The sequence below is a fragment of the Hirsutella rhossiliensis genome, assembly GCF_020360975.1.
Source record: "Hirsutella rhossiliensis strain HR02 chromosome Unknown scaffold00001, whole genome shotgun sequence".
NCBI lineage: Eukaryota > Fungi > Ascomycota > Sordariomycetes > Hypocreales > Ophiocordycipitaceae > Hirsutella > Hirsutella rhossiliensis.
In genome coordinates, this window is record NW_025408667.1 from 3,602,382 (window position 1) to 3,626,474 (window position 24,093).

At 58.3% G+C, this 24,093-nt stretch overlaps 7 protein-coding genes across 7 annotated transcripts; 4 read left to right on the forward strand and 3 right to left on the reverse strand.

Annotated features, from left to right (window-relative positions):
- Positions 1 to 1,716: 1,716 nt before the first annotated feature.
- On the reverse strand, positions 1,717 to 2,447 carry HRG_00432 (AAA-ATPase vps4-associated protein 1 domain-containing protein; the record flags this gene model as incomplete). Its single annotated transcript, XM_044858903.1, has 4 exons — positions 1,717 to 1,837; positions 1,890 to 1,921; positions 1,998 to 2,273; positions 2,331 to 2,447. 4 exons carry the CDS (start codon positions 2,445 to 2,447, stop codon positions 1,717 to 1,719), a joined length of 546 nt encoding a protein of 181 aa, XP_044725303.1.
- A 279-nt stretch (positions 2,448 to 2,726) lies between these two features.
- On the forward strand, positions 2,727 to 4,347 carry HRG_00433 (histone chaperone; the record flags this gene model as incomplete). The annotated part of the gene is made up of 4 exons (XM_044858904.1): positions 2,727 to 2,814; positions 2,873 to 3,181; positions 3,242 to 3,607; positions 3,689 to 4,347. The coding sequence occupies 4 exons, from the start codon at positions 2,727 to 2,729 to the stop codon at positions 4,345 to 4,347; spliced, it is 1,422 nt and encodes a 473-aa protein (XP_044725304.1).
- Positions 4,348 to 5,101: 754 nt separating this feature from the next.
- HRG_00434 (uncharacterized protein) lies at positions 5,102 to 5,462 on the forward strand (the record flags this gene model as incomplete). The annotated part of the gene is made up of 2 exons (XM_044858905.1): positions 5,102 to 5,213; positions 5,296 to 5,462. The coding sequence occupies 2 exons, from the start codon at positions 5,102 to 5,104 to the stop codon at positions 5,460 to 5,462; spliced, it is 279 nt and encodes a 92-aa protein (XP_044725305.1).
- Positions 5,463 to 6,665: 1,203 nt separating this feature from the next.
- HRG_00435 (pleckstrin-like domain-containing protein) lies at positions 6,666 to 9,954 on the reverse strand (the record flags this gene model as incomplete). The annotated part of the gene is made up of 5 exons (XM_044858906.1): positions 6,666 to 8,125; positions 8,191 to 8,377; positions 8,443 to 8,685; positions 8,744 to 9,289; positions 9,370 to 9,954. 5 exons carry the CDS (start codon positions 9,952 to 9,954, stop codon positions 6,666 to 6,668), a joined length of 3,021 nt encoding a protein of 1,006 aa, XP_044725306.1.
- A 3,781-nt stretch (positions 9,955 to 13,735) lies between these two features.
- On the forward strand, positions 13,736 to 16,847 carry HRG_00436 (f-box-like domain-containing protein; the record flags this gene model as incomplete). The annotated part of the gene is made up of 4 exons (XM_044858907.1): positions 13,736 to 13,895; positions 13,963 to 14,394; positions 14,470 to 15,452; positions 15,510 to 16,847. The coding sequence occupies 4 exons, from the start codon at positions 13,736 to 13,738 to the stop codon at positions 16,845 to 16,847; spliced, it is 2,913 nt and encodes a 970-aa protein (XP_044725307.1).
- A 317-nt stretch (positions 16,848 to 17,164) lies between these two features.
- On the reverse strand, positions 17,165 to 17,803 carry HRG_00437 (snf7 domain-containing protein; the record flags this gene model as incomplete). Its single annotated transcript, XM_044858908.1, has 1 exon — positions 17,165 to 17,803. One exon carries the CDS (start codon positions 17,801 to 17,803, stop codon positions 17,165 to 17,167), a length of 639 nt encoding a protein of 212 aa, XP_044725308.1.
- Positions 17,804 to 18,840: 1,037 nt separating this feature from the next.
- HRG_00438 (uncharacterized protein) lies at positions 18,841 to 23,143 on the forward strand (the record flags this gene model as incomplete). The annotated part of the gene is made up of 4 exons (XM_044858909.1): positions 18,841 to 18,893; positions 18,950 to 19,060; positions 19,126 to 19,409; positions 19,467 to 23,143. The coding sequence occupies 4 exons, from the start codon at positions 18,841 to 18,843 to the stop codon at positions 23,141 to 23,143; spliced, it is 4,125 nt and encodes a 1,374-aa protein (XP_044725309.1).
- Between the last annotated feature and the right edge of the window lie 950 nt (positions 23,144 to 24,093).

The window sequence follows — 24,093 nt, forward strand, 5'->3', positions numbered from 1 at the left end:
TCGTCCCCGCTGGGGAATCACCATGGGGTAAGGACGAGAGACAGCGGCCTAGAGCGCAGATAGTACCTGCAGTCTGACCTTTGGGGTTAAAGCACACGCCCCCTCGTTGCAGATTGCTCCGGCATCATGGCTTCCGCCGCAGACTGGGGTACACGAGCGGCCGGCTCTGGCTTCCAATGAGCGGGCATTCATGCTATGCATACCACGGAAGGCACTGGCATACTAGTGTATTTTTCGCGTCGCCGGCTATTGCCGTCCGGTTGAACAACTCAGGGACTTTTCCGCCCGGGCCGAAGCAACTTACTGGCGGGCAGCCAGGGTTAAGGCCAAAATCTTTCCCGTCGGCTTTATGCAATGGTCTCCCTGTCGGCCGTGGGGGTTTTTGGCCAGAGCTGAGGAACGCTGCGTCTGAATTGGCATCCCTTCCTCAGGACTCAACAGTCGAGCCAAGGGCATCTGACCCAACACTCGCGGCCGCTCGCAGCTGATTTACGCCTTCAAAGTGCTGGGCAGCCATGGCAGACCGTTCTTAGATTTTCAACAGGCCGGCCACTCGAATCTGGCAATATTGTCATCACGGCGGCTGACGAGTGGCGGTCATCTACTCGGTCAGGATGAGCGCGAGAGGATGACGGTTGGGCCTGAAGACATGAACAACCATAACCATGGTTCGTGGCATGCGTGGTGGCGCTGGAACCTGTATCAGTTGATCCTAGCAGAGGCTGAATGCAGGCTTGCCTTCGTACGACGCTGCATAGCTCAGGGCTGCTTATCATGGTTACGCCCACGGCTCTGGCCGGAATAAAGGATCCTTGCCTTAGTATGTGAGAGGATCCAAGGCTGCGTTGGAATCAAAAATGCCTGGTTGCTCTTTGGATGGACGCCGGCAAGACCCCAAGGCTCGTGCTCACCGACCGTTCATGTTCAGTAACTTATTCCTCATTGATGCCAGGGGCGTGAGGATAGAGACAGAGGCGCAGCTCGCGGTAGACAGCTGCCCCTGCGATGCTGGACTTGGCACTTCGAGAGGCGCGCCCCATGTTTCCTTCTTGAGAACATGAAACCGTCACGGGTGTCCAACAAGATGCTTGGAGCAAGTGATATTGACGATGTCTTGCCAGGAAAAGATGCGTATAGTCTGAGGCCCTTCACTCTGGTGTTTTGGAAGTAGATGATAGTCAAAATTGCTTTGAATGCTTATATGTGCAAGCCACACATGTCGACGACGACGATGGTCAACGACCCCCGAGGTTCTATTCAACCGCTTTGAAGGTGTATATGTGTAAGCCACACACCTCGGGGGAACGCACTGTTTTGTAAAAGTTTGATGTTCGCCGTCTCTGGGCCGGGCGTTCCGGTTTGAGCCCCCTTTTTGTGTTCTCAGGCAGCAGGAGCAACGCGTCTGGAGCGAGCAAAACGCTAGCTCACCGGCAGTGCGCCGAGCTGCGGGCGCTTTCAAGCAGACTTGACGAGCGCCGAGGAGGCGAGTCTGCAGCCTCAATGCCTCATCAGCAACAAGAGTCTTGAGGGGCTGCGCGGCCGGAATAGTGGCCAGCTAAATAGGGTGCAGCTTGGCCCACCTCTGGCCTTGACCAGATTCAACTTTGCAGGTAGCATACCTTCTGCCGCGGTGACCGAATTTCGGTTTCAGGTCCTATCTGCCTCTGGGGGAAGGAGGAACAGTCCGGATTTTCCATCATCCCTGCTGGTTCATGTTCATTTGCGAGGCAAGTCGGTGGGGACCGAGGGAAAGTAATTGGGCTGCGACGCTCGCTCGCGATCTCTCTTTGCAACCTCGGATTGGCGTTTTCTTTGTATGCGTTGCTTGTAGAATGCGCTGATGGAGGTTAGCTGTGTCTCCCTCCGAGGTTGGGGTTGTCGATTCAAACCTCTTGAGCTCAAAGACTCGCGGCTCTTCCCCCTGAGGAGTCACTACGGCCTCATCATTGTCCAGCGTGAGTTCATCGTGGGGGTTTGTTAGGGTATGCAGGGCGTACCTGTTCCTCGTCTTTGCTCTTGCTATCGTCTTCCTTTTTATCATTTCCATCTTCCTTGTCCTTCCCCTTGTCCTTGCCGTCTTCTTTGGACTCCTTGTCCTTATCTTTGGACTCCTTTTCTTTCTTTTTGCGATGCCGCTCCTCGTACTCCTTCTTCAGCTTCTCCGTCTCCTCTGCGAGCTCTTTTTCCCTCTTGGCTTTGGCGGCATCCTCGTCGATCTTTGGAGTGCAAAAGTAAACGTCTTTCAAGTGAATGGGGCAGACGTAGAAGAAGTCCTGGAGAGAGTGTTAGCAGCCTACGTCTACTTGGAGTCCTGTCTGTCTCTCTGTTACCTTCTTGTCGGGCGTGATGAGCACCGAGGTGCTGAGCTTATAGCAAATGTCGCACGACTTGGCCGACGCTTCGGCGACCTTGCGATGGGTGTACAGATTCGGGAAAGGCGCTGCCATTCTGGAGCCTGGGGCGAGCTTGAATTCGATGCTCGTACGGGAGATAAATGCAGTGGTAAGAGCAAGGCCAAGTTGGAACGACGCCAGCCCAGCCAGTGCTTTAAGTTCGCCGATGACTAAGCGCATCGTCACGTCGCTTAGACGCCTTGTCGCGTCTCTTCCGAACCGCACTCCGTACGCAAAGCAAGCATGGACCAGATTGTCCAAGCCTCCCCATAGAAAACTCTACGAGCTTATCCATCCGGCACCCTAGGCTTTGAGGCTTTCCCAGCAAGAACCATGGCCGCGGCTGCACTCGATTCGCAGAGACTCGGCGCCGTATTCCAGTCTCGTCCTGATATCATCGAGGGCATCAAAAAGGCAGCGGGTCAGTCGGCACGGACGGGCAATGGACCATCGAGACGCTAGGCTGACTCTCTTGCCAGATTCTCCAGCGAGGATTGCCCTTTTCAACCAGATCACGACCCACGTCTACAGTCAGCTTCACGATGGCAGCGACGAACCGGCGCAGAAGAGACGGAGAGTCGACGTGGCACACTCCAATGGAGTGGCAAACTCCCCTGTTCCCGGCAACGCAGCCGACGAAGCAGTTCTGCTAGAGGTCAAAGAGATCTCTGTATCAGCCCCACAGAGGAAAAAGCTTGAGCTCTGCTTCACCTCCAACTTCTTATATGCCAGGGCCCCTGGGACCGTGGCGCCGATACCTGGGATAACCTATGCTTGGAGAGACATTGGTTCGTGGCCTTTCGGCTTTCGCTCCGCTGCAAGGCCCGACGTATGCTAACTTGGGTCAGAATACGCCTTTTACTTGCCTGTCCCCGAAAAGGCACAGGTGCAGCACAACTATGTGCTCTTCCCCCGAGGCGCAACTCTTCCTCAAAAGACCAGCCAGCCTGCAGCCGAGCCGTTGGTTTTTACGGTCCCCGCATCGGCACCCAAAGAAGGGACCATTGGTGGCAGTGAGACAGGCTCAGCGGCTGCCGTGTCGGACACCTACAAGTCTCTGCTTCATTGGGCATTTGGCAAGCACTTCAAGGCCGCCGGCAGTGCTATCGAGATTGTCTCCGCTGATTCCAGTAAGTTCCACAGCGTGATCAAGCAAGCTCACCGGCCCAACGAGAAGGCCGTGCACGTCAACGGGTTCAGGGGCTCCAAGGATGGTTACTTGTTCTTTCTCAGAAATGGGATCCTCTGGGGTTTCAAGAAGCCCTTGATCTTCATCCCTCTCGATCGTATTGCAGCCATCAGCTACACCAACATTCTGCAAATCACCTTCAACATAGTCGTCGAGGTGTTTTTGAGCGAGGGCGAAGGCACGGAAGAAATCGAGTTCGGCATGCTGGATCAGAAAGACTACGGCGGGATAGACGACTACATCAAACTGAACCGCCTGCAGGATCGAAGCATGGCAGAACAGCGGAAAGGCAAGCTCCAGCTGGCTGAGAACAGAGGTCCTAAGGGCGCCGAGGACGGCCAGGATGGCAGTGCCGGGGATGCCGATGCGAACGGGATGACAGAGCTCGAGCGCGCTCAGCTTGAGGTCGAGCAGCACTTGCAAGACGACGAGGATGAGGATGAGGAGGACTACGACCCCGGAAGCGAAGGCGAGAGCGGGGGGTCCGGCGACTCGAGCGAGGACGACGACGACGACGAGGCCGAAGGCGAGGACGAGGAAGAGGGGGATTCGGATGCGGAGGGAGAGGTGGATGGAGAAGAAGAGGAAGAAGAGGAACAGCCACAAGTGAAGAAGGAGGCGAAGGGTGGGAAGACGCGGGTGAAAAAGGAGGAGGTGCAGGCGCCGGTGAAGACAGAGGCTGCTGGGCGAGGGTGGGCAGCCATCAGCAACACGCGACATGCCAATGACATGGACATGGATGAAAAGTTTGACGTTGTGGGATGAGGGACTTGTTATTGTTGCACGACACCAGATACAGGAATCGACAGGAATCGACAGGGGGGCGTTAATCCGGGTCACCGAACTACACGACATACACGATGGGCTGCGAGCGGCCTACTGCCAACGGCCGCCTATGATTTTCTTCTTGGTTGGACGCCTGGTTCATGGGTGCCTGGTATGAAGACGGGATATTGGGGCATGGAGGACGAATTCCGGGTGTGTTTCCGGCTTGAGAGCCAAGTGGCCCGCCAGCTGTTGTTTTCCTTTCGGTCTACTCGTACAAAAGAGATGACATTCGCTCTTCCTATATAGAAGATATACATATTTTACCACTTACTGCATGTGCAATGTATGCGAATGGGCTTGGACACTCTGAAAGCAGGGGAAGCGGAGACGGTCGTGTGTTCTTGGCTTGAGCAATAGCAAGAACCAAAGAAAGACAGGATCATCTCCTACTCACCCCATCTGATCCTCTTTTTTCTTTCACTCCTTCATCTCCCCATCCTCCTGCTCCGTCCAAGACGAAAGGATTTGGAGTATCACGGAGTCGGTCTCACGAGACAAAGTGTAGGCCTGGTGGTCCACTCCCCCAGACGCCACGTGACCCCACTCAACATGAAGAAAGCGCGAGGCACGTGACGTCGCGAAACCTCGCATCTTAGTTCGCCATCTCGACATCGCAAGAGCTTAAAGCGAAGGCAGCTCGCAAGAAATTCGCCCTTGCTCAATCCCGCCTGCCCGCCCTGCCGCACTCACCATGGTCGGGTCACACAAGCCCCTCCGGCTCCCACCGCTCCAGACGCTGCGCGTCCACAACCCCAAGCGCCAGCCCGAGAACCCGTGCATCGCCATCATGTCGAGCGTCCTCGGTGCGTTGCCCCCTTCCCCCCCCACACGCTCTGCACGATTCCAATCGACTCTGCGTACAGAAAGCATTAACGAGGTGACTAGCCTGCTGGGCCTCTGCCGGCTTCAACGCCACCGGATGCGCCGCCGTCGAGAACCAGCTGCGCAGGTGCATGGACGGTCCGCCGCCGCCCCCCGCGCCCACGAATACAATCAACTACCATCTCTCCCGTATGAAGCAGCACGTCACCAGCCCGCGGAAACACAAGTGAAGATGCTCGAGTTGACCGTTGAGGCGGGACTGGGGCGATCGGTTCTCCGCATCAGAAGAGAGAGCATTGCCACGAGTTTTGGGGGCGGGGGGGGAGGCCAAGCCAACGAGAGCGAGAGCGGGAACGAGCCAGTGAAAATAGTACGGCTGGTTGGGAGGGACTGCATTCCAGGCGTTAGTTTAGGGGCGTATATATCTCGTACAACACGATGGCAAGGAAAGCCGGTGGGGGTCGGAGAGGCCTCATTATGCGATGCAGGTCGAGCAACGCTTGTACGATATACACCTTCACACTTTTCAAGCAAAAGCAATCCATTTCCCTACAAGACCTCCTCGGGGGCAGAATGGAAAGCTCCAAGTCGTCGAATCCGGTATTGCGCACCACCACTTCCCATTCTCGCACCCGACTAATTAGAGCTCGTCACCAAGGCATGCACGCTGGTCAAGAGTCTTTCCATTGCTCTTTACTAGGCCCTAACGGCTTCGCGCTCATTGAACCTCGCCCACGTTTGCACCGCCCCCTTCTATCTATGCAGCTTGGGCTCCCCCAGCAGCCCAAGTCAATTCCCTTCCACGGGCGTCTGATATAAATTCGAGCCAGGAGAAAGAATGTTTGTCGTTGCCTTGCGCAGATATCGAATGTCTGTTCATTCCACTTTTCCAACTTCTACCCCAACAATAGCGCCGTTGTATCCCACCGACTTGCTCGACACAGCGGCGCAATAATGATTCGCTTCCGCTGCAGCTTCGTCTGCTGCCAAATCTCGACGCGTATGAGGCTCGAGTGGTGCTGTGTCAGTCGGTGGGTTAAAAAAAAGGGGGCCGAACAAAACAAGTATGTAAGTTCAAGTAAGTGAGTGGCTCCAATTGGCGTGGGCATGGACAATCCCAGAGTAGACAAGGGGAGGGGAATATTTCTGGCAAGTCGTTCAAAGAGTACAGCTCGCTTCGGCAGGTCGTGTCTATATGGCAGGTCTGCAAAACAAAGAAGGCTTCCCCCCGCCCGTATCCTCGAGTGTTGTCGTCCCCGAAAACTAGTAATGTGATGGTTCCGTACGCCGGGTATGCGAATGCTCCATGGTATCCTGAGTGTGCGTGCCTCTCGTCTCTCCGCCTCGGTGCCAGGCGGACACTCCGGTCACCCTCTCCGCCTCGGCCGTGGTGACGGCAGCCAACAAGGGCTGATGGCGGAGCTGAGCAGATATTATGTGGTTTCACCGACGCAGAAGAGCTCTATCTCTCCCACGCCTCCCGAGTACATGTTTCGCACCCCGTCGCGCCACTCCATAAAGGCAATCTGGATATCATCATCGCTCTCAATCGTGACAAAATCGCCATCCTCGTCTCGGTACCGCAGTTTCAGCACGCCCTTGCCGATGCTGCTGCTCATAAACCGCGCGAGCTTGGCGTCGATTCGATCAATGAGCGATTGATAGGTAATGTTGAAGGCGACCACGAGCGTCACGTAGTTGCCGTTGTCGCAGTTGACGCGAACCTTGAGTTGCGTGGGCAGGGGCATCTCCGAGTTTGCGCCGGGCTGCGGCGTGATGGAGCCGGTCCCCAGCGCCGGGGACACGGTCCGCGAGTTGGCAGCCGTCGAGTCCACGCGAAGTCCGTTTCCTCCGGGAGGTCCAGGGGTGTTCTGTCGCGGATAGGCCGGCTGCGCAGGAAAGTGCGACATGGTTCCGCCCAGACTGCCAGAGTGTTTGTGCAGCCGACCGTGTTGGCCACTGGGGCTCTGGGCGCTGGTTCGGATCGGCATGTCGCCGCGCGGAGAGCCAGTCTGCGATCTCGGGATGTTGTGGTCGTGCGCCGGATGGAGGTGCTGCGGAATGCCGGGCACAGCCGGTATGTGGCTCTGGCTGGGCTGCCGTTGTCGCGGCATACCCGTCGCGTTGACGTCGGGAGTGCTGTAGGATCGACTTCGCTGCTGCTGGGCAGCGCTCTGGCTTTGCGTGGCCATTGCGGGAAGCGACGGGCCGCGGGGGTTTCTGGCGTTCGAGTGTGGATTGGGCGACGAGCCGTCTCGGGACGGTGCGCGCGGCATGGCTGGCGCCGTGTAGCGGTTGCTGTCGTCCCATGCCTGCTGCGGCATGCCTGACTTGGAGAACGAGTACGGAGGGCCGGGGAACATGCCGCTGGCGGCGCTCGTCCGCGACGACGCTGGAGACTCGGCCACGGGGGAGAAGTAGCTGTCGCCGCCGCGGGTGCTGGGCGACAGCGCACCGTTGCCCTGCGTCTGGAGGCTCAGCGCCGGGGGAGGCGCAGGAATCGGGAAGCGTGGCGGCGGCGCCCTCGCAATGCCGGCCAGAGACTGCGTGCTCTCGCCCGTCGCGGACCGTTGCCTCAGGTTCGAGCTCGAGGGTCGACGAGGCATGGGTTGTGCAGACATTGTCGAGTATTGCACCGGGGCGGACATGATGCCAAAGTCCTCGTCCTCGTCATCGTCCTGATGCAGATAGGGGTTTTCGAGCCCGCTCGCATGGTCTCGGGTCCAGGAAAAGTCGGTGCCGTCCTGGCTGATTGAGTGCCGTGGAGCATTGTCCTTGCGTTGCGCCTCGAGCCGAACCGCCCATTTCTTCATGGTCTCCTCGTTAAGGAACTTGATCGTAAAGTTCTCGACGCCGGGGTCACCCTTCCACCAAATCTGAACGCTGTAGGAACCTACTCGGACAACCGTCAGAGGCAGCTCGTGCGCGGGGTTCCTCGAGGGGCCGAACCAAACTCACCAGGCTTGGAAAGAGACACAATGTCAGTCACATTAGTCATGAATATCCTGCCCTTGAGCTGGAGCTTTGCGTTCTTGTTTCGGAGTTTTGGGCCCGAGGACCGTGTCTTGTCCTTCTTGTCCTTGCTCCTGGACGCAGAGGCCTCCTTGCAACACAGCAAGATGCATTCGAACAGGTATATCTCGTACTGCATCTTTGGTCAGCGTCACAATGCCGCAAATGCCTCTCGTCCGGCAGCTGGGGCCAACATACGTCTTTCTCCTGTTCACTCTTGCCTGTGATGACTCCGTATACGCCGTGCAAGAGCAGCTTCCCAAACGACTCCACTCTATGGGACTTCCAGTCGTCTACTCGCGTGATCAATTCCTCCAACGCTTCATCCAGCAGGTCTCGGTTCACCGCTTCGTTGGCTTTGTGCAGGACCCGCTCCGCGGCCTCGCAACCCGACATGAGATCCTCCTTGGTCTCGGGGTCCTCAGTCTTCTTGTGTAGATCCTGGGGTAGAGTCAGCCATCTCGACCCCCCCAACTTTGACGGACTCTCCGATGTCTACCTTGAGGAGAAGCGGATACTTGACCAGCCGCTGCATTGGCTTGAGCAGGAATCCATCGAGGGTGTTGAAGTCGGCGGCGACCGGGTGATCTGAGAGCTGGATTTTGTCGAATACTTGATTCGCGATTTGCGCCGCCTTTCTCTGATTCGCAATAAAGGGCTGGTAAATGTCGAAGGCGTCCTCGTAGAAGCAAAAGGGCGCCCCCCAGCGCTGAACGGCCTTGGGCATCGAATTTGCCGTCTCGACTCGGATGAGGAATCGACGCTGAAAGTCGAGGATGGCATTAATGTTGAGGAATATTTGGTGGACGATGTCGCCAGGTACCGCGCCCTTTTGCTCCAGGGCCTTCTTCAAGTCATGGAGGTTCTCCAAGTCTTGGACATACTTGCGCTCCGTGTCGACGAGTTCCTTGACGATGTGGTCTCTGTAGCTCATCTGGGAGCCGGCGGCGGCGCTCACGGTCTCGTCTTCGGGGAATAGTTGGCTCTGCATCAAGAGACCACGTCTTTCGGCGAGGTCGAGAACGTAGTTGACAACTTGTGTCACCTGCGAATGGCCCGTCAGTCGTCTTGCTTCGGATAAAGTAGGAGCGCTGGGCAGTACTATGGTTCAAGGGCGGAACTTACCTTGACGAAGCCGCTCGTGTCATTTCCCATCAGGTCCGTGATGACAAAGCTCTCCGCCGGAGGGACGCGGAGCTCCTTCATGCACGCCTGGACAAAGCGAAAGATAGCAATCTTGGACTTCTTGGCTTCCGAAGCGTTGGGGTCATCGACTTTGAGGGGTTCGGCGGGTTGCAGCGAGTTGTATATTGCCAACAGGGGATAGCCTGTGCGGAAGAGGTTCCAAAGCGGATCGACGGGGTCGGTCGGGTCGAGTTGGTCGAGGAAGGGCTCGAAGCCGGGCACCTGGGCGAGGCGCTGCTTGAGTGAGACGCATATTTGGTACAATGAGCGTGAGGCATCCGCCTTTTGGTTGATGATGTTGGAGGTGGCGACGATGGGGCCGCCATTCTGACCAGGGACGATTGTTCCGCCGCTGGTCAGGGAATTTAGCGACGACGACGACGAGCCAGCGTAGGCTGTGGAGCCCGACAGCTGGCTGGTGCGCGGCGCATTGCTCATGCTGTTCTGTTGTAGACCTCCGGCGCGGCTCAGATTGGACTGGAAGACCGGGGCGGTGTTGTTTCTGAGTAACGGGGCATGGGCCATGTCCTGTTACTCCATGCGCCAGGGGAGGGGGGCTGGTTATAACGAGAGCCCCGGAAAGCACACACGACGGGGGACAAAGAGTCGTCGAGGGAAGGGAAGTGGCTGGCGACGAGGCCCGAGGGGGCGGCGTGCGATGCGGAGGGGTGAGGGGGCGCTCGGGCCAATGGATTTTCTTTCGACTGTTGGCGTGATGAGTCTTTTGTCGGAGGTCCCTTTATTCGGCGAGGGAGGTCTTGGACAGGCAGCCGTCGCGTCGTCCAACGGTGACAGCGAAGAGGGCTGCTGCGCTCTCTATTGAGTGGACAAGGCAGGGTATCGCGGTCGTGATTCGGGACGGGTCTGCGTCCTTGTCTCGGGTCTCGCGCCGGCGTGATGGGTTCTGTTTGGCAGAAGCCTTGTGACAGGAATAATAGGAAATCGAAGGTGAGGAGTGGCGGCGCGGGTTCGGGATCGATGTGGCTTTTCGCCACTGTCGTCGTTGTCGCGCTTCGGGGGAGCGACGTCAATCGAGGCGGGCGAGGCTGCAGGATACGGCCGCAGGCTGTTTGCTGGACAGCTCAGGGCGAGGCTGGTCGGGTGGGAGCGTCAAACACGAGGGCCGGCAGTCGGTTTGGTAGTGCACGACGGGCAAGGCAGGCTATCCGGACCGTGGGCAAACAACGGCGACTGTCGAGGCGGAGGCAGCGGCGGCGGATGAGGGATGAGGGGCAGGGGAGGACGAGGAGGAGAAGGGTAGAGGTGAGGCGAAGAGAGGGGAGAGGGGGGGAAAGGCGATGCGGGTCTTTGTTGCCGGATTCCGGTCGGGATGCGAGCACTTGACAGAGACGAGAAAAGGATGTCGAAGAGGCCCTGCGGAGAAAGGGGAAGAGAGGAGAGGGCGTGACGAAGAAGCAAAGACCAGTTAGCACGATGGAGGAGAATGGACGGCCAGACGAGGGCGAGGTACCAACCGCCGCCTGGCTCTGCGGGCGAGGGACCTGCCCGGGGTACCTGACCAAGCGCAACTCGCCTGCAGCGCACCTCCTGGCTCTAGCCCCGGCAGTGACTTGGGCGCTGGCGACACAGGGTCGGCCTGACGAGGGAGACCAGGATGAAGCATTCGTACCCCGAGGTACCCCATGTTACTGTCAACAACTCGGTGCATGTCTCGTGAGATAACTCGGGGACCTCACCCTTGCGGGAGAATGCAGGCAAGCGCGAAGTCACCACCCCTGCAGGCCCCTAAGCCACGCTACTTTGGCAGATTCAGTGACCACCCCCCTGCTGGGTCTCGGTGGAGGTGGCCGAGTTCCAGGCCGCTTTACCAGCACATGCAAGGTACCTACCTCGGCGACTGTGGCCTGTGTTTCATGCTGGGTCATGGAAGACGCTAGGGCGGTGACCTTATGCCACAGACAAGTCTAAGCTCTCGTCGCAGAAACGGACGGATCGGTCGATTTCTCGAGATGGATGCTGCATGCCATGGCCAGCGTTTGAGCCCTTGGCACCAAGATGCTATGAGGCTTGCCAACCCCGGCGCTGCAACGGGAAGTTGGGAAAAGAAGGGGCAAGGAAAGCGGCCTCTCCCTCGTCCGCCGTGTGCACAAGTACAGTGCCTTTGTTAGGGGGCCGAGACGGGAGGGGCCAGGGGCAGAGCCAAACGAGCCTCGTCGCCGAATCGCGCAACGGTTCGAGGTACAGTACAGGGCTGCTTGGTGACGTTGACGAGCAGCAAGCAGCCAGAAACCACAACCATACCTGCGGCCAACAAGAGGATTTTGTCGAGCGCAGACGGGCGCCTAGCCCTCGATGGTGAGCCGTTTCATGGAGAGCAATTTGGCTAGTGGCTAGCGGTACGCCTTGTTTGTCCTCATGTTTGCACGTCTCGCCAAGGACCGGATGCCCCCCTCCCAACAGAGGAAAGTTGGAAAACGGCGGCAATAAGCCTATCGAGACGGGGGAATAACTAACCATGATCTACTTATCTATCCGTGTTTGTTCCATGGCGGCGGCATAGACCTGTTGCGGTAGTGCCTCAGGTCGAACCCTCCTGACTTGGTACTTTTACCTAGGTAGGTAGGTGGGCAGGTAGGTAGGTAGGTAGGTAAGTAGGTAGGTACAGTGCCTTCATGGCATGCATCGTCATGGACGAGCTGACGCAAGCGGGAGCTGAGGGCAAATGAGGGCAAATGAGGGCAAAGGTGTTCTGGAAACGCGAGCCAAGGGAGGTAGGGTAGCATTCAACTGCTGGCGGCATCCGCAGCCGCACGGGGTCAGCGAGTGCCGACCTCGAGTCGGCTTGTGGGGGATCCATTTAGACAAAGCCGAGGCGACGAGATGCAATTCACTGCCGCTCCACCCTCTTCTTGGCGAGACGACAAGCAGGTGCCAGATGCCCCTCAGGCCAAGGCCGCTTTGGCCACGAGCGTGCGCGCCGTGTGCTGTCAGGGCAGATCTGGTAGGGCGCAAGACAAACCAAAAAAAGTATGTCGTTTGTCGCCAGCCTTGCACAATGTTGGTGTTCGGCCCGTGTGTGCTGTGGTGTTGTGTTGGAGAGAGGGAGGGCGTCAACGGTTTCGAGCATGACGAGCATGACGAGCCATTGCCCGGATGGGACGTTGCACTGTCCATGTCATGACAGGAAGACCGACTCGTACGCACGGAGCGCTGCATGCTTGTTCTACGACATGGCAAAGCTCGCATCTAATCGATAGCCGCTAAGCGAGACTGATGGTCACGGAATATCAAGAGGGCAGTGTCAAGTTTCTGACGACATTTCACCTGTTTGATTGGCCGTGAGAATCATCAACCGAGGTTCGAATACTTCAAGGACATTTCAAAGTTGCCAATAGTCGCCCGCCAGCCGCACGGAACCGGCCGTGCTCACTTCAAGAGTGGCTGCTGATCAAAATGCCCCCTTTTCATCACCTCAAGATCAAGACTTCCACGCTGACGCCCGGCTACGAGAGCCAGCGGGTCTGTCTGTGTGCTGCTGACATGAAATGTATTGTGTTTCGAGCGTACCATCCATCTGCCTTGGCGTCCAAGGGTTCTTTTGGGCAGTTTTTATAGGCACGAGCAAAAATGCAACAGGGCAAACAAGATCACTCACCAAGAGGCATGTCCTCCAATCCTCTCCTCAAGCCTGCATGCCTGAGAAATCTCGATGATATAGGGTAGGTCGACGTTAAAGTGCAAAACTTGCGGAATCCTGGTACCGCGCTCTCGCACCGCTGTGAATCAGATAGTACCGGCCGGGGCCCTCGCGTGGCCGCCTAAAATCTCCGTGGGATCCTTGTGGCATGTACTTTAGGCAGTATCCGTGCCCACTGGGACCCGCGCGTCCCCTCTGCCTCCCGTCAGCCCGATGCAACTCCACACGTGCATCACCGCCACCTCAGCACCGCCTAATAATTATTCACACACAACTCCGACTTGCTATTCCTTGCCACAACTGCTGCGACCAACAGACGATTGCTCCCTTCCTTGCGCCGTGAATAACATCCTCTGCTCGACTTCCCTCCGCTTCCACAGGCGACGCTGACTGTCCGTCGCGGCGGACAGGCCTCGCGCCAACCGCTCGACCCGCTTCTCTCATCGTCGACAGAGCTCCTTGCTCGCCAGCAGGCCTGGTCGGCCTCTCATCATCTCCCGGAGCCGCACATACGCCACCCACGTCTCTTCCGCCCCCCCCCCACCGAAATACCGAACTGACCACCTCACTTGTGCGCCGCAGTCTTCGCGACTGCTGGAATCCTCCGGCTCGCGCATGTCCAAGGACGACCCGCTCTCGCCGACGACAATGGATCCCTTCTCCCCCGTTCACCAGACCGACGAGGGCTACTCGGAAGACCCTCTGAACCCGACTCTGCCCCAAAACTTGCCGGCTCCAAGGTCTCTCGCAGATCTGCCATCATGGCTAGCCAGCCATGTCTCGGCTCTTCCGCTGCCCGTCAGGACCGGTCAGTGGCTTTCCGCTCAACTTCTCAATCCCCAACTCGCGCAAGTACTGACTTGGCCGCTCCTCAGAGTTGACCATGGGCTTGCTTGACCAGCTCCCAACCTCTGCCATCGCCGAGATCGTGCAGCGCCTGAACCCGAGGCTCTACATCGACTTTATCCAATACCTCCCGGCCGAAATATGCCTAAAGATCCTCGGTTACGTCGACCCCAGCTCTCTCGTCAGCGTCATGAAGACGTGCCGTGCGTGGCACAGCCTGGCTCTGGATAGGAAACTCTGGGAAAGACTCTTCTACCTGGAGGGGTGGAAAGCTGTACCGTCCGAGATCGATATCTGGGAAGCAAAGGTCAATGTCGGGCTGAATGGCTCAGTAGGTCACATGCATCGTGTGCATGGCGCCGAGGGCCACGCAAGCAAGGTCCGGGCTGTCGCCAACGCCGACGAGGACCTGGAAATGACCGACAACGACCGTATTCTCCCGTCCGCCAACGAGGGCTCCGGTGTGGGTTCCAGCATCTTTGGGTCTCCCAACTCTGGCTTCTCGCCCAACCGCTACGCCCTCGCCGCGGCGGCAGATGTCGAAATGTCTAACAGCGGGGCCTCGAGAAAGGGAAAGGGCGTGGATCGAGGCTTTGCATCGCTGGATCACGTGGTGCGTGCCAAGCGCAAGGAGCCCGGTGGCTCGCCGGAGCCCTCTCCGCCCCTGATGCTGCCGCCCGGCGACAACTCGGGCTCGCCGTTGCGGTCGACCTTGTGGGCTTGGGACGGGAGCAACTTGCGCTTTCGCATCAACTGGAAATATCTCTACAACATGAGGCGGCGCCTCGAGTCCAACTGGGAGCTGGGGAAATGCACCACTTTTCAACTGCCACACCCCGTTTACCCGGAAGAGGGCCACCAAGAATGCGTCTACACGCTGCAGTTTGACGCCGACTATCTTGTAAGTGGTAGCCGCGATCAGACGATGCGCATATGGAACATGCACACGCGCCGCTTAGTTCGCCCTCCCCTCGTTGGCCACCATGGCTCGGTGCTGTGTCTGCAGTTTGACGCGAGTCCCGTCGAGGACATTCTGGTGTCCGGTAGCAGCGACTCCAACGTCTTCATCTGGAAGTTTTCCACCGGTGAGCTCGTCCAACGCATCACTGATGCCCACCGGGAGTCGGTCCTTAACGTAAGGTTCGACAAGCGGATCCTCGTCACCTCGTCCAAGGATAAGACCATCAAGATCTTCAACCGCCGACCGCTGCGGTACGGGGACTTGGGCTACGGAACCCCCGACGTGGCCGTCGACCGGGTCGGCACAAGCGTGAAGCGTTACGGGTTTGAGCCCGACCTTGCCCAAGAGCTGCCGGTCAAGGAACCGTTTACCTTGATTGGCTGCCTAGAAGGCCACGGGGCCGCCGTCAATGCCATCCAGGTTCGTGACCGGACCATTGTCTCCGTCTCTGGAGACCGGCACATCAAGGTATGGAACTGGCCTGATTGGGTCTGCACTCAAACCATCCCCGCACACGATAAGGGAATCGCGTGCGTTGAGTTTGACGAACGACGCATCGTGAGCGGCAGCAGCGACAATGAGGTTTGCATCTTTGACGCCCCGACTGGGCTCAAGGTGGCCCAGCTCCGGGGCCATTCCCATCTTGTCCGGACCGTGCAGGCAGGCTTTGGCGATCTTCCTTACAGCAAGGAGGAGGACGAGGCCCAGGCCAAGGCCGTCGACGCCGAGTACTTTAGAGCAGTCGAGGCGGGAGAGATTAACCACGACAACGATCGCCGGAGCCGTCGGACTAGGAGAGTCAATGCCGGCAGCTCGAGGCCGGCGGAGATTCAGGCGTATGGCGCCAAGATCCCGCCGGGGGGCGGCGGGGGCAGGAAATATGGGCGAATCGTGTCCGGCTCGTATGATCAGAGTATCATCATATGGAGGCGGGACAAGGAGGGCGTCTGGAAGCCTGCCCACCACCTCCGACAGGAAGAGGCGGCTGCCGCGGCACAGCGGAACATGACCGCGGCCGTCCAGCCGCCCGGCGCCCGCAGTCCGCCTCAAGCTGATGTTTCGCCACTTCCCATAGTCCAAACCCCGGGTGGCACGTCGCCGCGTCCTAGGGAAACGATGCCGGGGAGCGTCAGCCAAGGGGGAGGAGGCCCACTGCCGCCGATCCGTGATCCCCATGGCGACTCACACGGATCCGCCCGCCTGTACATGGCGCTGATTGACCAAGTCGTGCCCCTCGGAGCGGCCGCTCTAGAGCAAGCCTTGAGAAACTATCCGGTTATACTAGCTTATCAGACGTACCTGCAGACAGCCATCGAACGCGAACCCTCGGCGTTCGTTCGGTCCCAGCTTCGGCAGGTGGTGGGAACGGCATTGTCTGCCATACAAGATGGGCAGTCGGCAAGGCAACGACTCGGCACCGTGGCCGTCACCCGTCACCCAAGTGCCGCTGAGTCTCCTGGCGGCCCGGCCAGCTCCGGGGCCGCCACCGCAGGCTTGCCGGACTCGCGAGGATCAGCCAGTGGCGGCGGCGGAGCAAGCGCCCATCAGCACGACGCTCATGCTGCGGTGCCGGAGCCGTCGCAACCCGTGCCTTCACCTGCCGACGTGCCGGCCCAGAGCGCACAAACACACGCTCTGGTCGCAACTCCAGCGGCGCCTCCCGCGCCGCTGCCCGCTCCTCCCCAACCGGCCTATGTGCCGCTGGCGCAGCAGCAGCGGCAACCGGCGGCAGCGGCGGCGGCGACGGCTCAAGACCAGAACAATGGCCAATTGGTGCACCACCACCCGCACATTGCTGCGGCTGAGAATGCGCCGGCGCGCGTGTTCAAGTTGCAATTTGACGCCCGAAAGATCGTGTGCTGTAGTCAAGCGCCAGTCATTGTGGGTTGGGACTTTTGTAACGGAGAGGCTGAGCTGGAGGAGGCGTCTCGATTCTTCGCCACGGTAGACTAGAGCCTCAGTCGGTGTCTGATGGAAACTATAGCACAGGTTGTCATGGCATGTCACGATACATATGCCGAGTCGAGACGGCCGAGGAACGACAGCTTTGGTCAATCGACAGTATTCAGGGAGTCTACAAAGGCAGGGCCGCAGACACGAGCGAAGCGTTCGAGCATTTCAGCGACGGCCTACTAGTATATAGCCTTATTGCATGTATATCAAGAAATGCCTTATGATTTCCAAGAAGCCTGGCATTCCGCAGTGGAAAAACGCCGGGAATGAAGTCCGTAGTACCCGACGTAACGCCTGTTCGCAGCAAGAGAAGACGCTTATCCAGCCGCCTGCTTAACCTTGTCCTCGGTCTGGGGCGGCTCGTCGACAAAGTCGGGCACGGCCTCGTCCTGCAAGAAGCCGGGCAGCTGGCCGCTCATTTCCTGCTCGAGCTCCTGCTCCATGCCGAGAGCCTCCAACTCGGCATCGAGCTCCGTCTCGTCGACCTCGTCTGGGATATCATAGCTCCTCGCCAAGCTATCCTGGATTTCGTTGCCAACGTCGAGGAGGTCGGCCATGTCGTCTTGCAGTCGCTCAATCTTGTCGACGTCAATCTTGCCGTACTGCTTGCGCAGCTCCTTGTTCGTCGTCTTCATGGCGTCGACCTGGGTCATGACGTTTTTGAGATTGTCCTGCATGCTTTGGGCCTGTTCCATGTTCCAGACCTGGCTGTCGAGCTTGTCCTTTTCGGCCTCGTACGCCTTGCGGCGCTGGAGGACCTTGAGGGCCTTTTGCTTGAGGGCCTGCTTGCCGGGGCCGTCGCGCATGCGGGATAGCTTCTCTTGGTAGGCGGAGAGCTCGCCGTTGAGGGCCTTGAGCTTTGTGTCGATGGAGGCGATGCGCGTGTCGATGTTTGTGATGGCGCCCGTGAGGGTGGGCTTGGGCGCGGCGGCCTTGGAGCCGAAGAGGCGGTTCATTGTGGTGGATGGATATGTCTTGGGTCTCTTCCCGTTTCGCGTATCGGCCGTGGCAGAGGCGTCTGTGAGGGCGAGGGGCATGGGCTTCGAGGCGCAAAAGACGTCGGGCGTTGCTACGTGGAGAGGGATGACGTTGGCGATGAGGTGCGGCGCAGGCACCAGCTCCAGCCACACTCACGGGTTATGCACCTGCTGTGGGTATGCTGTGGGTGACGGCAGGGGCCCTCGGCGGCTCGCGTCCCACTACTGAGTCAGCCGAGACACGCTGTAGAGGCGTCGAGCCAGGGTCCATGTACGGATGGATATGTACCTGGATACGGTACATGCCCTTTACAGACGACTTGATGAAGGATGGAATTCATGCGCAGGGGGGAATCCCATTCAGGAAAGGCAGCGTACTTTCAAGCGGGTATATGGAGCCTGCATTGACATAAAATGGCACCTTTCAAGCTCTCTTGGGCTACTGCTGCTCTTTGTAGAGTCTACTCTGCACCGACGTCGTTTCATAGCACCGCCGTTGAGCGTCGACGGCGGCGACAGTTTGCGAGGCGAGCAGCAGCTCCAGCAGTGGCCTACAGCTGGCAAACAAGGGCTACAAACCATCAAAAGGCACAGAATATTTTCTCATATTTCCTCGGCAACGGCAATCTGCACACGAATCAAGTCTGCCACTCATTCATGTCCTATTCGTGAAGAACAGGGCCTCAAACAGGACTAGCGCGTCGGGCGGTGTACCGACCCGCCAATAGGTACAACGTAAACAAATCGTTCTGCCACCACCCCCCCCCCCTCTTCCACCCTTCCCCCAAGTACCTGTAGAGCTTGGCTCACTTGTGTTATCACCACTCACTCTTCTTCCTCACGCCGCGTCCTTCGACCCTTTTGCCCCGGCGTGCCCTCTCACACCAATCACCCTACATTTTGGCGTCTTAGCCAACAGTACACTAGCTTTCTGAATTCTTCATCTCATTTTCAGTTTTCGTTTCCCATTCTGGCAGCTTTCGTTTACCATTCCGATAGTCGCGTCTGTGTCGATCATGGACGCGGCAAACACCGGGGAGCGGCCCCATGGGTCCCCCAGCGAGCAAATGTACGTGCAATTGAAGCAAGTTTCATGAGATGGAAAGCTGACAGAACTTGCCACAGGAACCCAAACGCACATAATCAAGATCAGGATCCTATCAACGCCCGCGGGCGCACCAGGACCAGGGACGAGGATGTTGAGGACGAGGCTGATCTCAAGGGTCCGGCGATCGCGTAAGTGCCACGCTGAGTCCAGAAACATTCGTGGTGCATCTACTGACGTGCTTGTGCAACAACAGCTTGACCGAGTCTCATCTGCGAGTGCCGGCTTGGACTAGAGTCAAGACTGCGGCTCGACCGCACAGAACTGTCCGCCATATCATGCGCAGAATTGGCACTCTTGCCTTGAAATTCACCAAGAAGAAGAAGCGTCAAACGAAAGAGACTCAAGATGACAGGTGTGAGCTTCCGCGGGCCAGACACCAGCGAACGCAAGCCTTCAAGCCTTGCCAAGATGATTGGCAGACTGTCGGCTTGCCTCAGTCAAAGGCTGAAATGGCCTGCCAGGTCATGAGTGCCAAAGGTATGTTTTCCCATTCTCATTCACCGCGACCGGAGCACGCACTGACAAGGAGAACAGTCGACATTGCCAACCGAGTCTTAGAGCTCCCTGCTGAAGCCTTTGTGGCCGAAGTTGATGATCTTCTCAATTCTGTCCACACAAAGGTCGTTCCCGCCAAACGCGGTATCGACCGCCATTACCGCCTGGAGCAGGTTGGCATCGTCGGTGGCCACCGGCTCAAGTCATACAACATGATCTGGCCAATCTTGGTCAAAGGCGCAGAGATGGCCGGGCGAAGGATCGATATCCAAGCTGCAGCCTTTGCCCAACTTGCTGCCCACCTTCAGGAGGCGCGTCCGGACCCGAGGGTTCCGATTGCTGGCACCGGTCGCCCAGATCTGTCCGATATTGCCGACGTGACGGAGCCAGAGAGCTTCATGGCCCTCATGAGAGCTCCCGAGGGGACGGCACTCGCCACGTCGCCCACGAAGCGACCGGCTCAACCCATCACCCCCATCATGGCCAGACCGGCTCGACTGAGCGAGACCAAGATTGAGCTCCTGCCCGCACCTACCCCCATCACCGAGTCGTCTCCTGTAAAGTCGTCTCCCCTCCCCGCGTCCTTTGCAGACACCCCTTCGCCGCGAAGGATTGTGGCAACATCCCCATCGCTCGAGACTTTCGCGACTGGCTGCTCTGTGCGTGTGGCTCCGGGGCAGATGCCATCGTCGCCCCTCCGGCCCAACACGGCCCCCAGGAGTTTCCAGGTTCCGTCCGATGACGACAGTACCACTTTGACTCCCAAGGCCCATGCCGCCACCGGAGTTTTCATGGCTTCGTCGTATGACGACTCGACGTCGAGCGCCGGGATCAACACCTCGAACGAGCGTGCCGATGCCCAGGCTGGTGATCAGCTGGCGTTGAATCCCAGGCCCGACACCTCCAAGGTTTTTCAGGTCCCCTCCGATGCCGAATCTACGTTGAGCTCTGATACCAACTCATTCCAGTATGCTCAGGATCAAGCTGGTCACGGCTCTATCATGAGTGCCAAAACCGGCAACTCGCCCCAGGCTTCCAAAGTCGCGTCTGCTGACGCCTTTGGATCAAGCCCAGCGCACGCCGGGAAAGAAACATTGTCTGCACCATCTTCACCGATCAATTTCAGCCGCCCGTTTCCCTCGACTCCGGTCGGGCGATATCAGCTGGAGAGCACTACTCCCCACGAGTCGGTCCCCATGCCTTCGTCGCCTACTCCAGGCCTCACTCAGTCGAAAAAGAGCCTCCTTGAAGCCATGCCACCGTTTACTCCACGCCTGCCGGTGTCGGAACTAGGCGGCATGGATACGAACAAGGACACAAAGTTTGACTTTGGAACGACCTCGGCGTCCTTCAATTCGCCCTCGTCCATTTTGCCCTCGTGGGCGAACCCTCACCTCGCTGCCGAGGCTCAAAAGAAGCTTCGCAGAAAGAGCGAGCCACTGTTTCGCACCTTTTTCAAAGGCCGAGCGGCCGCTCACTTGTCTGCTTCGCCCAAGAAGGTCACATTTCGGGACTTGGTCGACCAGAGTACCCCTGGCTCCCTCCGAGCCGACTCGTTTCCGTACGAGCCAAATGCCGAAAACGCGATTGCCCGCCAGCAGCAGAATTTGCTCACTCCTGAGATAACCATCTCGCCCGCAGCGGCTGTGGGTGGCGCTGCGACGCCTGCAATCTCATGGGCCTATATGACCGGCCGTGCTGCTTCCGACACCATCGGGCAGAGAACCCCTCAGGCCATGGACCAAGTGAATGATCGGGAGAGTGTCCTTAGTGTGGACATGCACCGAAATCTCAACATCTTTGGCGGAGAAGAGGTCTCGCCCTTCAAGCGGCGCGCCACTGCTATTGACCAGCTGGCTCGGATTGCGGAAGCCAACTGCGATGGCCAAGCCAAGGTCGTCGTCACGCAGGAACATGCCAGGTTCTTCGTTCGGTTTAAGCTGCCGACCAAGTTCGCTTTCATGTTTCCACCTGCCCAAGGCTTCGACGAGTCGCGATTTACTACCACGCCCTCCATCTCATCCTCGCCCCGGATCAGGGTCCCGGGCCCCTACCCGTCGGTCGAGGGCGCCGTCTCGTCGCCTCATCCCTCGCCCATGCGCTACCTGTCGGTTGAGGGCGCCGTCTCGTCGCCTCATCCCTCGCCCATGCGCTACCTGTCGGTTGAGGGCGCCTTCTCGTCGCCTCAACCTTCGCCCCTGCGAACGCCCGCAATTGCCCCTGCCCATCACGATAACACCATGGTGTGCGACGGCTTTGCGCCTTCGCCCTCGGGCTTTCGTACAGGCCCTGCGTTTGCACATGGACAAGACTCCTTTTCACTCTCCATCGATGCGACCGCCAATTATCATGTCGACGAGCACTCCACCACTATTCCTTGGCGTCAATCCTCGGACCTGCATCTGGACTCGCTGGTGGCCGGAGCCAACGCACCTCACCCTGCCCACCACGACCCGATGGAGGAATCCGATAGTTCTTTGACCGAGCTAATGTCCCTGGACGTGGAAATGACGCCTGCTGGGGAGGACCACGACATGGACTACGCGGCTCATGAGAGAATGTCGGCACAATCCGACGTCGAGATGAGTGATCTGGCTCCCGCCAAAGAGGAATACACGACTGCCAACCCCACAGGCATGATCATCGGAGACCAACGGATTAGCCCGAGTTACAAATTGAGCCCTTGGTACATGGGAATTCCTACCATGCAGACGAGCGACGACGACTATGGATGGGACGATGTGCGGCGTCTGGGGCAGAATCACGTCGTGCGGGATCACGACAATCACAGCCCAGGCCGTGAGTACATGAGAGGGTTCATCAATCGTGCCAGGCCCAAAAGGCTCTCGGCAACGGAGACTGGGTCTCCCATTGTCCTTCCAACGAGGCGACCCCCCCTTGGGGCTAAGGACCCCAATACGGAGAGCCCGCTGCTGGGCAAACGCAAGGCTCAGGTCGAGAGGCAGGAGGCACGGTCTCCGTTTAAGAGAGGAGCTGCGCCCGTGCTGAAGCACCAGTGGTTTGAGGCAAGCATGGCATCGCATGGCGAGCAGGACCATGAGATGCAAGACACTGAGCCCAAAAGGTTGATGAGAGGCGGAGAAAACGTGGCGGCATTCCAATCAGACGAGGAAATGACGGATGCACCGGCCATGCGGCGGTCGTCACGCCTGCGCACTCTGAGGAAGCCGAAGACTGCACCGAAATCATCCATCCCGACTCCGATCAAAGTCAGCAGCCGGGCGGGAAGCGGTCGTGGACACCCACCCAAGCCCAAGTCGAGATCAGTCCAGCATGAGCTGAGCCAGCAGACGCGTATCAATACTCGCAAGAATAAGGGAAATGCAGAGTATCCTTCGCAGATGCTGGCCAGGCTTAGCATACACGAGATGGAGGTGGACACACAGGCCAACCACTTCAGCAAGGCGACGAAGTCGTCGAGAGACACTAAGAGTGTCGGGTGGAGAGAGCCTCTCGTGTCCCACCAGGACGAGCCGCCCAAGAGAGGCAGGCGTGCCAAGATCAAGCCAAAGGCAACCCAAGGCCAGACGGGGGTTGAGAAGCTGCAGAGACAGGATGCAGCGGCGAGGAAGAAGCGCACTGCCCAAGTGGCGACGAACCTGGGCCTGCCGGCGATGGACCTGGGCCTGCCAGTGAATGGAGCCCCTGCCAGGCCCGGGCGAATCACCCGAGCTGCGGCACGGGCGCAGCAGTAAGAAGGCGACGGACGCTTTGCCACATGGTGTTTTTTCTTTCTTTTCAAGACTGCGCGGAGTTGAACGGACATGATTCTGATCAGAGCGCGACGGCCGAAACGACATTTGCGAGCACTTTGCGCAGGGCGTCTGGTGGATTTGAGAGATACCACTGAATTCTGAAGTTTGAGAAAAGCCGGATTGGAGATGTCAGAAAATGTACGGCGTTGGGATACCGAGGTTGACGAATTTTCAGCAATGTCTGCAGGATGTCCTCCGGCAGGCAGACGAGAGGGCTGCTTTTTGATGCTGCCGACGTTGGGTTGGCTTTGGACGGGCCATGCATGACTGGATGTCCTCGAGTAGGCAGATGAGGACGGCCTGCCTTTTGACGCGGCTGAATTCAGACTGGCCTTTGGACGGGCGACGCCGCGGTGGTGAAGGCACTGGAGTCGGCATGGACGACACTTGAGCAGATGTCACGGGATGGAGGGCTTTGGTTCATGGGGGATCAAAGCGTTGTTTGGATGAATGTATTCATGATGTTAGTCATCAGACGAGGATGTAGTCAAATCAAGCAACCGAATTCACCAATGGAGCCGTTGTGCTCGAGAGCGGATGGATCAGGGGCGTTTGTCGGGCTTGGAGCATGGCTCACCACGTCCTGACGGCTTCCTCCTCCACAAGCTTCATGGGAAGATATCGGATGCCCCCGCCATTCATTTTCCTTCTCTGTTAACCAGCAAACAGGGTTGTCATTTTCGGTTGAATTAATTACTGAGTTGCTGCATCGAGAGAGTCCATGACATCATGGCCACATGCCGAGGAGGAGGAGGCGGATGGGATGGGGAGCGACCAAAGGCCATGCTTGGATTTGGCATGCATCTGCGGCTGCTATTCGTACCTCGGCTGACCTTGTCATTGCTGACCCCTTGCTACAGTAGACAAACGGCGTCGTCATTTCGACCTTG